The sequence below is a fragment of the Pithys albifrons genome, chromosome 13, assembly GCF_047495875.1.
Source record: "Pithys albifrons albifrons isolate INPA30051 chromosome 13, PitAlb_v1, whole genome shotgun sequence".
NCBI classification, from domain to species: Eukaryota; Metazoa; Chordata; class Aves; order Passeriformes; family Thamnophilidae; genus Pithys; species Pithys albifrons.
The window spans coordinates 12,217,680-12,231,225 of NC_092470.1; the positions used below are offsets into that span (position 1 = coordinate 12,217,680).

At 39.9% G+C, this 13,546-nt stretch overlaps 1 protein-coding gene across 1 annotated transcript in view; it reads left to right on the forward strand.

Moving 5' to 3' along the window:
* The window catches only part of SH3GL3 (SH3 domain containing GRB2 like 3, endophilin A3), a 46,782-nt gene extending 33,779 nt beyond the window's left edge, over positions 1-13,003 (forward strand). The window contains exons 4-9 of the mRNA XM_071568567.1: positions 34-177; positions 839-972; positions 2,305-2,463; positions 5,174-5,277; positions 6,472-6,599; positions 12,206-13,003. Coding sequence (XP_071424668.1) covers positions 34-177; positions 839-972; positions 2,305-2,463; positions 5,174-5,277; positions 6,472-6,599; positions 12,206-12,411 — 875 coding nt within the window. The 3' untranslated portion in view covers positions 12,412-13,003. The remainder of the gene's footprint in view (positions 1-33; positions 178-838; positions 973-2,304; positions 2,464-5,173; positions 5,278-6,471; positions 6,600-12,205) is intronic.
* Positions 13,004-13,546: the final 543 nt, after the last annotated feature.

Below are 13,546 nucleotides of genomic sequence, written 5' to 3' on the forward strand. Positions count from 1 at the left end.
TATTTCAACTTTTGACTATTATGTCCTTCTTAGCATACAGAGCCAAGCTGGGGATGCTGAACACCATGTCAAAGATCAGAGGCCAAGTTAAAACCACAGGCTACCCGCAGACAGAAGGACTCCTGGGGGACTGCATGATACGGTACGGCCGAGAGCTCGGCGACGAGTCCCTGTTTGGTGAGTTCGTGCATCTCCTCTGTCAATGTTTCAGCATCAAGTTCTGTGCAAAGTATTAATCAGTGGCACAACCTATGTAAACCCTCTACTGCAGGTGAGAGGGAAGGTTACAGGGACCAGGGGATGGTGGATATAGTTAAGAAACATGATACTTTTGCACATTTGTCCACCTCTATTGCAGGTGGGTTTGATAACACTGTTACTGATGCTGTCTGATCATCCCTGTTATTACTATTATAACCATTTTAGCCTCTAAGTTGCCAAACCTAAGTAATTTAGGGTGATTCTTAGATGCAGTCTATTTCTTTTAACCTTTAAATAAAAATCCTTATGCTATATTTGAGAAGTAAACTACAGGAAACATTTCTTGTAGAAAAAAATAAACATTGACTTTAGATAACTTTTTTTAATAATGACCTATGCAAATACAGTAGGGAAAACAGCAGTCCTTTTCCTCTGGTGCCCTTCAGGAAAGAAAAGGTAATTCAGAACTTTCCAATTCTAGTTCTCTGTATGGAACAAGCATAGCTTGCATTAGTTTTTTTTACTCTTCAAGGGCCTCTGGCAGATATAAAGATACCTATTTGAAATGGCTATTTCAGAAACCAAATTTTCTGCTTTTGCATATCTTGAGATATAAGTAGCCTGTTCTTTACCATAGGCCTTGCACTACTGGATGCTGGTGAAAGCATGAAGCAAATGGCAGAAGTGAAGGACTCACTTGATATTAATGTCAAACAGAATTTTATTGATCCTCTACAGTTATTGCAGGACAAAGATTTAAAAGAGATTGGGGTAAGTTTTCCAGGCAAGTCTTCACTTACAAATAATCAATCAAACTACTTTCCTGAGATACTTCTCTTGAAAGCAATCAAGCAAATAAATTTCACTGCATGTAGGTTTCTCTCTCGGCAAAACAATGATGAAATCTGCTTAAAATCAATGCCTGCCTATTTCTCACTTGTCTAACCTTCTCAATGTGCTATATTGCTTGTAGAATCAGTACAAAGATAGTGAAGAGAATGATATTTATTTTTACCAACATTTTTATTAATGCTTATGAACATGTGAGTGGGCTGTGGTTTACTGCTTGTGATTATCCTGTCTTACCATCTCTGTCAGCCTGAAGCTGTTTATAATGGAAAATGAATATAACTGTTAAAAAAGGATTTTTAGGGCAATCATGGAATGATCTGAAAAGTGTCATAAAATGTTGAAGTGCCATATGCCACTATAGGAAAAACTGAGGACACTAAGGAACACATTTTTAACCTTTAGAGTTAAGTTTTTCATTGTGACAATTCAAAGAAAGCCAGGCAGTCTTTTTCTGAGTCTGTTGATTCAAATGGATTTGGGTAATAAGCAAGTTAAAACCCTAATGAAATGCAGAAATGAAAGTTATTTTTTTACGCATAAATGGATGTGGAAAGCATAGCAAAAAGATAGTAATAATGTCTTGATGTCTGTAGCTGTCTCCTATGATATATAACTGGTTTCAGTTGTGGTTCTTATGAACAGATGAAAAGAAATTGTTTGACATTAGTTTTAATGAGCATTTTGTACTGTCACTTTGAGCCTGTTCTCTGCGTCTGTCAGTCCCATGATTTTTGGCAACAGAAAAGCTTTTGTAAATAGATAGAAGCGTCAAGTTGATACCTAAAAAAGACAGCAAGAGTACAAGATTTGCTGGAACACTGCTTATGGTGGGAAAGTAACCCTTTAAGTTTTAGCTGTCACATTGCAAATAATTGAAGATGTAAAATGGAATTACATGTAGAATTTGGCGACACACATATTTAGATTTGATCTTGCTTCTCATTCAGAGAGTTTGAGATATTGTTTATTTTGTGAAGTCCATGAGGTAGATGTCTGAGATTAGTAAATCAAAATAGCCAATGCTCCAAGTGCTAACAAATGGCTGTTTACTTAAATTTCATTCATGTGTGCAGCCCTAGACTTACCTGATGCTGCCTTGGATCAAAGGGATGGGCTGTAATAATCTCTGAGCCTTGTATTTCTCTACATCTGCATATATTTACATCCATAACTGAAATTTCCTTAAATAACAGTGTGTTTGTTTGGGCATGTCCTGTTTGGTCCTCTTCATAAATGTTCTGTCTAATTTAGCATCACTTGAAGAAATTAGAAGGACGCCGTTTGGATTATGATTATAAAAAGAAGCGTTTTGGAAAGATACCAGATGAAGAAGTTAGACAAGCAGTAGAAAAATTTGAAGAGTCTAAGGAACTGGCTGAAAGAAGCATGTTCAATTTCTTAGAGAATGATGTAAGTCTGTCCTGCATTTTTGTTTGCTGCAGTACATCCAGGAGGGCAAATGTGTGGGATTGGATAAACTGTCCCATCCTTCACAGAAGGTAAGGTCTAAAAGCAGAAAGTGCCTCTTCACACTTTTCAGCTCTCAGAGAAGGACAATGCACAGAGTAAATGGGAGAACTCAAGAATTCAGGAATTTCTTGTGGAGATACAGTGGTTCAGACAAGATTGCCACAGAGGTCTTAAGTAGAATGCAGTTTGGTCAGTGAGAGGGTGAAAGCTGGGAGATTAGCACAGTCACAGACCTGCTGCTGAAAGGGTATGTACCCTGTGCTTTCTGAATTTTAGCTCACTTCCAGCCAAAACTTTGCTGCTGTTTTGGGGTCTCTGAATGATTTTTACCTTTGAAAATCATTCTTACTACTATTTGGCTCTGAAAATTACTCCATAGTGCGAGTCTGTGGCTTGGGATCAGATATGTGGACTGTGGCTCAGAGTCCAAGTCCATCGTGAAATTATCTCAAAATAAGGAGCAGCTGTGGTCATTCAGGATAATCCTCTCTTCTGTCCACACAAAGCAGGATGGGCTTTCTACTATGTAAGAAATGAGAACTGGACCTATTCCAAAGCTTTCTCTCCTCCTTTAGGTGCAGCATCACAGAAAACACAAAATTAGAAGTGTGCTCTCTTCTCTGAGCAAACTGCTACAAGGAGGAGCTGTTCAAATGGAAACATTTAACAGCCTCTCCCTCTGTGCACACCCAGTTATAAACTAGCCTGTAGCTCCTGAACTGTTTCTAAGTGGGACACGTGTTACAGCAGGATATAGTGTAAGGCAGTAAGGCTCTTGCTGCTCCACCAGTGCAAGTTATATGAGGGCAGCAAAAACTGTAACATCCTCCATCAACAATTCCAGCACTGTCCCACTGTAGGCTCTACCAAATGCCTGGTTGCAGTGATGTGTGTTTTATAATTCGGACTTCAATAAGCAGATGAGAAATGTTTCAGAGTGTGTTTCTCATTAGTCAAAGAACCAGACTGAGATAAAAATGGTGCAGGAGTTCAGCTGGTTTAGCTGAGCCAGTAGAGAACTGATGAGTTATGCTTTCTAGGTTAACTAATTCTACCTTTGGGAGGGGGTGAACTGGATGTCCCTTTGAGGGTTTTTCCATACCCATTTCCTGTTGTTTCTGTTAAAAAAACTGTGCTCTTTCCCTTCCATTTTCCATGCTGACCCAGTGTGTCTGACCTCAAACTTCTCATTACAGCCTCGTGGTCTAACCCCCCAGTCTGAGTTTACACAGATCTTAACTGTAATCACTTCCTTACGATCCTTTCCAGTTCCCCAAGTGTCTCCTTCTCTTGGTCTCCTTGCCATGTTCTCTGAGATCTGATTCCCAGCCATCCTGCCAGTGCCTTTTCTAGACTCCCTCCTGATCCACATCTTTCTCAGGTTTTTGCACAGCCAGTTCCAGACCTCCCACGTAGACACTGTTGCAGGCACTTATCAGATCCATCTTCCTGCCTTTCCCACTCAACCAGTTTCAGGCTCATCTTCCTAAGTGGCTTTTAGTCCCTCCATTTTCTCTGGCTCTTTCCCAGTTTCTCTCTTTTCTAATACACAGTTCCATATTTCTCCTGGCTCATAGTGGTGGTGTTTGGACAGTCCTTGCCTATCCATTTTCTCTTACAACCCCATCCCAACCCCAGGCACTTTGTGTGTTGTCCTCAGCTGTTTATATTACTCTCTTCTTACTGTGATGGAGTTACATCAGCTGTTGGTTTGGTTCTGTGAATTTTATTTCTCTGTGCTATGTGACAGTGTTTGGCTCTCTTGGAGTCCTGGCAGAATTTCTAATGGTCTTTTTAATGAGTAAAAGCAGACAGAGTATAGCACAAAATTGCCATGGGTCCATAAAACATTTGTAGAAAGCTTACTCAGATATTGTGATCCAATGTCTGAAGACCTCGTGACGAAATAGAAACGTGTCAGACTTCTTGGGGTCTGTCTTCTTAATGTTGTCTTAAAGGAAGAGGAGAAATCTGTTACTGCTCTCTACCCCCATACAGCTTGAACTCTTCAGCTTGTGTTAGGGGAATGACGTCATTTGTTACCTCATTTATAAAAGTATTTTGGTCTTTTTTTCTTTTTCCTTCACAGTCTCCCTTTTCTCAACATTCATGTTTTTGAACGATTGGCTTTTTAAATCCAAATAGGTAAATTATGTTTCATCTCTTGGTTTATAAATGCTGCCATCTAGTGAGGAAAGTTCAGACCATTTCAGAACTGTAGTTTGTAAACATTGCTGATAGACACTAATGGGTCTGAGACACAAGAGCTGTCACAGTGTAATTTCTTCCAACACTGCTGATCAGAAAAGCCCCGCTTTCACCTGCTAAGGGGTGTCCTATTAAATGTTTAGGGCTTGGGTGTTGACAGATAGCTGGCTTGGAAGTTGAAAGCAGAAAGGATTTGCACATTGTGAAAGGAAATGACTCAAGGACCCAGCCCTGAGTTAGTGAAGGAGAAGTTACACCTCAGGTTTGTTCAATTTCCAACTGGCAGTTTCTTCGACAGAATCACATGTGCTCTTTTCCAACAGCCTCCACAAGGTACCCTGGTCCTTTGAGATGCCAGATCTGTTTCGAATGATGTGTTTGTTTACCCTTCAGCTGAGGGTACTGCAGGCTCCTCACAACTATTTTCATCTCTATATTTCAGATAGAACAAGTCAGCCAGTTGGCTGTGTTTGTAGAAGCAGCACTAGATTACCATAAACAATCCACAGAAATCTTGGAGGATCTGCAGAGCAAGCTGCAAAACCGGTAAGACTGAACCCCTCAGAAAATTTTGATCCTCTTTTGCAGATGAGGTTCCCAACTGGAAAGTCAGAAAGTCACTGAAGCAGGAGATCTTGTAGCACCAGCTCACAGATGCACATTTGCTGTGCTTTATGCTGTACTGAACTTCACTGCTTTAAAGTGCTGCCACCTGGCAGCTTCTTGCTGCACTGGGAGACTTTAATGTGAGGCAGGATGTGCCCAGGGAGCTCTGAGTGTGTGCAGTGTCTCTCACATCTGCGAGAGCCTCCCTTTGTTTGGAAATTTACTTCAACTTGCATACTTCGAGTTGTATTTGGAAGGCTTCGCTGAGAAGTTGGCCTGTTTTCATTGAGATTAAAGGTCTAACAACCTTCTACAGCACATGAAGGAACCAGCCAGCTGGCTTGGAACACAGCTGTGCTGGAACACATGTATGAAAGGCCCAGGTACTTTGTGTCATCCTTCTGCTGTCATAATTGTGTTCTCAGAGAACCAGAGACCTGAGTGTCATTGTCACACAGGAAGAGTTGAGAGAACTGTTGGGAACTTTTAAGATCAGGGTGAATGTGGTGGCTCTGAGCATTAGCATGAGGACAGCTGTGTGTGCAGACACCCTGGACCATCCCAGCTGCAGGGGCAGGGAGACAAGGAGGGTCACATGCTCATACACTAAAGGGTATTGGGGCAGTTGTGTTGGCCAAGTGGTTGTTTCCCATTTTCTCTAATAAAAAGGCAGTGTGTGAGCTGCAGAGCCTGGGCCTCTGTCCTGGCCTTGTTTCTGCACATGTAATTTGCAGTTGAGCTTTCCAGAGAGCTCATTTCTGCAACTTGTGCTGAACTCAGTGGCAGCTGTGGGTGCTCATCACTTCTCAAACTCACACTGTTAAGCTTTATGCCTCTGTCAGCAGGACCAAAGTATTAAATAAAACAGGGACTTGCTGAAAATCAAATATTGCATGAGAATTGAGCAGTAAAACCACACACACCGTCTTCAAAAAACACAAAACAAAGCAACAAACCAAAAAAACACCACCATGAAACCAACCAACAAACAAACTAAAAGAAGCCTAAAACCAGAACCAGCAGAAGGTTTTCTTACCCCATTTTTCAAACAGCAAAGCACTGAACATGAGCTTAAGTTCTGTTAGTATTTCTTCCTTCAAGGTAAATCTCTTGTCCCTCTTCTCTCTGTTACAGAATAAATGTAGCATCTAGTCGGCCTAAACGTGAATTTAAGCCAAAGCCTGTAATAACTACAACTCTGGAAATTGGTGATAATCAGCAGCACAATGGGATTGCCTATAGTTCTTCCATAAAATCATCAGGTAAGTCTGTCACCACAGCATTAAGGTGCCTATAGATGTTTCTTGGGGTATTCCTTTTACCATGAGAACAATGGATCCATGAGACATCAGTATTTGTGCACCTGATTCTTGTTTGTTGCCCAGATTTGGAAATGGAATTGTGAAGCAGGATTCCTGTCAACAACCTCTCATCTGTCTGAAATTTAGGTGTGGTATTCTGCTCTGTCTTTTAGGTTTTCTGCATTGCCACTGAGGGTGGGAGGAGAGAGGGAGAGGCACTTGCAGAAAAGAGTTCATTTCTTGCAAAGACAGATGCCTGGGGTGGGTGTGTTTGTTCACTGTCTGGAGTATCTAATTTTTCTTCACAGTCTGAGACCATGATTAGTACAAGATCTTAAGTATTAGCTGTGTAAAATTCAGAGAGATGACTCCCACCCTTACTGATTTTTATTATATCTTTTGCTTTACTGTTCCCTAAATTATGTATGCATTAATGAACTGAAGTACTTGGGTACCTGTTGGTGAGGGCATAGGATCCCTTGCTTTGATTAGGCCCTAATTCCTTACTCATTGAAACAGCTTTTTCTCATCTCATGAATAAAATTAATTTGCCCTCTGTCCTTAATGAATACAGTTAAAAAACTAATCAATAAAAACCTAAACAAACAAAAACCCAAGGAAAACACAAAAGACAACAAAATGCAAATAAAAGAAAGAAAAAGCCAAATATTTCCATAAACACTTCCATAAACACTCTTTGAAAGAAAATAGAAGGGAAGTAGAGAGCCAAAGGTTCCCTTCTCTACTTGGCATGGTATCTAGGATCTTTTTCTAAATATTTTTCTTATTTTTTTGCTCCTGACTGTCCATTTTCCTTTTCCCTCCAGTCTTGTTTCTTTTTAAAGGTTGTTGCAAGAGAAATGAGAGAACTAAGAGTGAAAGAATAAAGCTTGGAGCTGTAACTTCATGCTCCTTCTAATGTCTCTCTAATTTTCTTGCACTGTGCTACAAGAGGAAGCTATTATACAATCCATACTGAGGGGCATTTGCAGCAGTTCAGCAGCATAAATCCACCAAGCAAGATCTGATTCCTCTCTGTTTGAAGCTCCCCATGCTGCCTCAGTGCTCAGACTAGTTTTTGTGTTGCTGACAAATGTGGGATGGAGGGAGACAACCTCCTCTCCACATCCTCTCAGGTCAGACCACTGGTTCCTAAGACATGTAATACAGGGACACGTTTCATCCAGAGCACTGGAGATGTTTGCAGTGATCAGTAACTTCCTAGTTATTTTATGAAAGTAGCAAAACTGTAGCAATTTTATTAAAAATTCAGCATACAATTTCTAGTCCCCTGTCAATTACTTATCAAGTTATATAGGTTTTTATTTTTTCTGTTTAGCATGTGCAGTGGAGAAGGGAGATTCAGATTCAGCATTTGTGTATAAACTGGTGTGTCGACCCACATTACAGTGGTTTATCATTGCCATTAAATAATTGATCCAAGACGTCCTTTAAGTGTAATCAGTCCTGTCTTTGGCAGAAAGACAGATGATGTCTTTCTCAAGGCTGCTTCCAGCCCACTTAGTTAAAGAAAAATCCCAGTTCTAATGAGCTGAAATTCAGCAAAATCTGAAAAATAAATGACCAATGATTACTAAGATAAGGAAGGAGTGAGCCACTTCCATTCATCACCTCCATTGTGAGACTGTTGCATCAATTGTTGTTTGCATATCACTAAATGAGGGGTTGTCACTTACTGAGATGAAAAGGAGAAATGGGATATATGTTAGAATTGTCATTCTTAGTGTTGCTAATAACAGCAGAAAAAACATATATCACAGTTTTTCCTCCTGAAGAAACTGTGAGTGCTGTGCTTACCTCCCCAGTAGGTACAATCATCAGTGAAATCACTTTCTTTCCCTTTTTCTACTCAAAAAATTTCTGTATGGATTTTGGTGGAACTGCAGTGGGGTCAATATGCCCAGCTCATAAATGGGGAAACCTTTTTGTCCCTTTTTACAATCATGATCATGAAACAACTTAGATTTTATTGTCTGTGGGTTAGAGATGTGCACCAGGCACCTCTAAGCAAAACTGCTAAATGTCTCAAGGTCTCCGTGTGGTGGGGGGATAGCATTGCAATCACCCTCTTTCCTTTTAGAAAAGTGATCTCTTCATCCTGCACTAACAAGTACATTCATGCTTAATTTTCCATGTTTACATTCTGACCCTCTCAAAATACAGATGTTTAATTTCTCTGATACTTTCGCTCAACATAAGTAGCGTCTTGGTATTCACAGACCTTGTGATGATCTACAGGACAGTTCCAAGTAAGCCATGATACTTTCAGCACAACCCCCACATTACAGTTCTGAGCATGAAAATGACTTTTCCTGTGTTTCACAATGGATTTTCAAGTTAAGGATCAGCTTCTTGGGGCAGAAATCATATTTTCCTTTGTATGGTCTCTAACACGTGGGGATTATTTACTACTAATGACTTACATCCATTTGCAGGACTAGATTCACACAAACCTAATTTTTATGTTGTGATTTATTTGGCTACTTTGAGTGAGCACAGATAAAAAAAAATTGTGTTTTAGTTCTAATTCTTTCTTATCCTCATTAATCAGCTGCAGCTGTGAACATCATCTGGCTAATTTTAGAACTCTTTAATTGCTGTATTACATCATGCTTTCTCCTCATTATGTTTGTCAGGTTTGACTCTGATATAAAATAAATGTATCTGGAATTTACCATAAGCATCTAAGTGTGTACTCACTTCAGCTACAAGGGAGACTGGGATTAATTATGTTAGTAAGCTTCCAGTTCAAGGACAGAGTAGTTGCAGGTACAGGCAGTAACTCCCTTTGGAGAAAACCAGCAAACAAAAAAACAGTCTGTCATTGAATGGCATTCTGGCTTCATCCTGTAACACTCCAGAATTCAGACAGTTTTGTGCTTAACCTGGTTTTTGCTGTCCAGGTCTGAATGGTCTGAAAGTTAATGACAATTCTTTGAATGTCACAGGAAGTGTGGCAGTTTTTTATTCCACAACTAGAGAAATAAAGGAGGTGTGTTTGGAATTGCAATTTAACGTAAACCCTGTCTGCAGAAATAAGAGTGCAGTTTCTTTAACTTGAAAGCTCTGCAAGGTATGTGCAAGCATTTAACAGACAGCAAAATGCTGGAATGGTGCCAGCAGTTCTGTGATGTGAACCAGTGTGTGTTGCAGACTTTCAGGCAGTGCTGCCCCCGTTACCTTTGTCTCATGGGATTCCACAGTAGCAGCAGCTCCCTGATTCTGATGAAGACTCTGATCCTACAGCCTGGAGTGAAACTGGTTGTGCTGGCTGTGACCATTATTTAGAAATCTTTTCAGGCTGCCAGACATTTCTTGTCAGTTCTTTGGAGCTTAAAATGAACCAAATGTGATCCATCTCATATCAAGTACTTTACTGTCAGAAATTAACTGGCTTGCAATAATAAATTAGCCCCATTGGAGCAGCTGGTGCAAGTGAGGAACTCTGTCCATTATTCCAAGCGCTGCCTTCTGCTGTTGACAGTTCCAGAGAGCTGGTACCAGCTCTACCTTGGCAAAGGCTGAAAATAACTCAGCTATTTTTAAACACAATCAGTCCATTTTTGGTTTTAAACACAGTCACTCCATTTTTGCTGGGCAACTGGCTCATCATCTTTTTTTTTCACTTGGTTTCAGCAAAAATAGGAGGACCAGGCTTTCACCTGTACCAGTGCATCAGACTAGCCCTAATTTAGGTTATTCTTCTAAAACTACCCTGAGTCTTCCACAGGCTGAGGCAGAGGCTGGTGCTGTGACAGTGCTGCTCTGAGGAGGTTTGCAGAGTGGGATCTCTGTTGGCAATTTCCTTCTATTGTTATAAATAAAAGCCCTCTTCTGTTGCTATAAAGGATAGAAACATACCCACAAATAGAAAAGTAATTCCTACTTGCCAGTTTGAACACCAGATATTGCCCCACTTTTATTACTGTCAATTAAAAAGATGCTTCCACCTGTCTGTTCTCATGGACTGATCACTGGAATAGTTCTCAGCTGGTTTCCTTAAGAGACCTTCTCCTAATTCCTTTATCTAGCAGATGCCTGAAAAGTTACTTTTTAATAGTTTTCTATGCATTACCATGATTAACAGATTAAAATGCATTTTTGCCATCTTAGCTATTATATCTGTATTGCATTACCAGTTGTGTGCAGATTTACTCAGTAAAAAATGATTCCTCATGGGGATTGCATGATGAGTGTATGGGATAGCTGGAAGAGAGAGTCCAGACTAATTTTTGAAAATTGTTGCAATGTTCCAAATAAGGTTTAAGAGGTTTGACTGCTTAAGGTAAGTACTGGTGTTCTAGAGGTGTCCTGCTACCAGGTGTTGCACTGCTGTTTACATGGCAGCAGCATGAAATATTTTCTCTAGTCATCTCTCATAAATGTATTTCAAATTACCAGAATTTTACTTGGGTATACTATATATGTTTTTTTAAAAAAATCTTTTATGGCTGAACTTCAGTTGAACCTCTGGCCACAGAGCTAAGCTTTACAATCTGAACATTAGATTACATTTTATTAGAATAAGGTATTACTCAGAAATATGAATGAGTGTATTATATGTATATATCTGTACCACAGATCCAAGCCAATTAACACTCCTTCATGAGAATATCTTTATAAAAGGGGACTGCATTTACAAGGCTGACTTCTTTTGCTAATGGTCGTTGAGTTTTATACTTTATATTGTAGAATATACTTTATATTTTACTTTGTTTTCCTGTAAATAGAGGTACTTACTATTAAATTTGCATTTGGTACTGTTAATATTTTAATGGAGAGATTTGGAATGAAAATCTTTACAGCAGGGCAAACAGTGCAAGTCATAACAGCCAGATCCTGTGCTGGAAGGCTCTTTTCATCCCTAAAATAGACAGGCACCATTGTTCCTGCATAAGCTTTGCTGTAGTTCAGATGGATGTGTACAACAAAGGATTTGAGCACACGACCTCAGGCAGCAGTAATGCAGAACTGACTGTCACTGCTCAGGTGAGGTGAGGGTGGAAGCCTTGCCCCTGCAAAGGCAGATGGAGTGGGAAAATGCAGGTGGCTGCCCCCAGGCTGCAGGTGTGTGCACACAGGATTGGCTCAGAGCCCCCGCCCTCTGGTGGGGCTCACACAGGATCTCTGTGCTGCAATGCAGTTTGTTTAAATATTCCTTGTCATTTCCCCTGGTGACTCTTCTACTTCCTCAGCTCCTGCCCTTCAGATTCCTTTAGCAGCTGCTCCAGAGACCACACTGGTTTTGACAACTGATTACTCAGACCTTCAGTTTGAGATAAACATCCTTTTCAAAGGGAAGGCAACTGGGAATGAAAATGGAGTAGCCTCTGAACTTAAGGGAGAAACAGAATTGCACTTTAAACTTATTATCACTAGTCTTGTATTTTTATATGCAGAAGCACCAGATGTTAATGGGTAAAAGCCACGTCAAAACTGTCAACAGGACAGCAGGGCTCCATTTTGACCCATTGTTTCATGCTTAGTGACTGGTGGGATGCTGTGAATCTTGATTAATATGGTTGTTTTTTCTGTCACTGGGGCAGGTTCTTCAGTGCACATGGATCAGCCTTGCTGTCAAGCTCTCTATGACTTTGAGCCAGAAAATGAAGGCGAGCTTGGGTTTAAGGAAGGGGACATCATAACTCTGACCAATCAGATTGATGAGAATTGGTATGAGGGGATGTTAAATGGAGAGTCTGGCTTCTTCCCCATTAATTATGTCGAAGTGATAGTTCCCTTGCCTCAGTGATTGTGTCATTCAAGCTGTGAACATGATTTCATGATGGAAATGGATTCACAAATGTTCTGTCAGTGTGGCATTCTGTGAAAGCCTTGCTATTTGACTGACTTACTGACTTTTGTATGCGTCTTTTTAAAATGTATTTATTTTATATTCAAAAAAATTTCACCTTCCCTGATTTGTCAACCTGCAAAAAAACCCATACCTAGTTTTTTTGCTTTGTGCCTTGAAGATCACTGTATGAAGTGTTTACTGGTAGCTCACTGTTGCTCTAAAAATGCATTTCCTCGCTATTATTGTATGTGGATTTTTTTTTACCTTTGGCTGCAATGATTTTACTATTGAAAACCACTTTTAAAAATACTGTTAGTGAAGCTAACTGAAACCAGTTCCTAAGTTACTGATGTCATTGAGCTCTTTTCATCTATCACACTGTAATTTATTGTGATCAAGTTAATACATCTTTCACATTGTATGTTGACAAAAGGCAAAGTGGTTGTTGTCAATGTTATGATGATGTTGTACTAAGTACAAGTTCTCAGCATTGAAAATTCCTACAATTTACTGACCAAACTGAATAAATATTTCTGTGGGATAAGAACAGTGGTTGCTGCTTCTATACCTATGGTCCTGGCAATTGTTTTTGAGCTGGAGCTTGCTTTTGCTGAATATATCAGCTTTCAGTAACAAAAACAATGCTACATTAAAAATTGATGAATAAAGACAAAGTATTAGTTTTATAACACCTCAGGCACTGAATTCTAATCATCTTGTCCCCTCTCTACTGATTGTTTGGCATTTATAATATCTGTTAACATTTTTCTTCTAGAAGGCCATCCCTGCATGTGAAGTAATGTACTAGTCACCAAAAAAGTCTTTTGCCCATTGATGACAGATGGATGAGAAGAAAGATGAACTCTTTATGGGTGAACTGTCTTGACTGCAGCTTCAGAGTTTCAAGCTGTAGCTGGTTCTACAGTCCAGTTGAAACAGCATTCCCTAGAGAGGAAAGAAGTGCATGTGTATAACAGGTGCAGTACCTTTTCCTTTAAGAAGCATAAATAGCCCCAAAATGGCTCTCAGACTTACAGCTTTCTGGTTACTTGCACCTTTGGTCTTGACTTCCACAATGGTCACAGAAGAA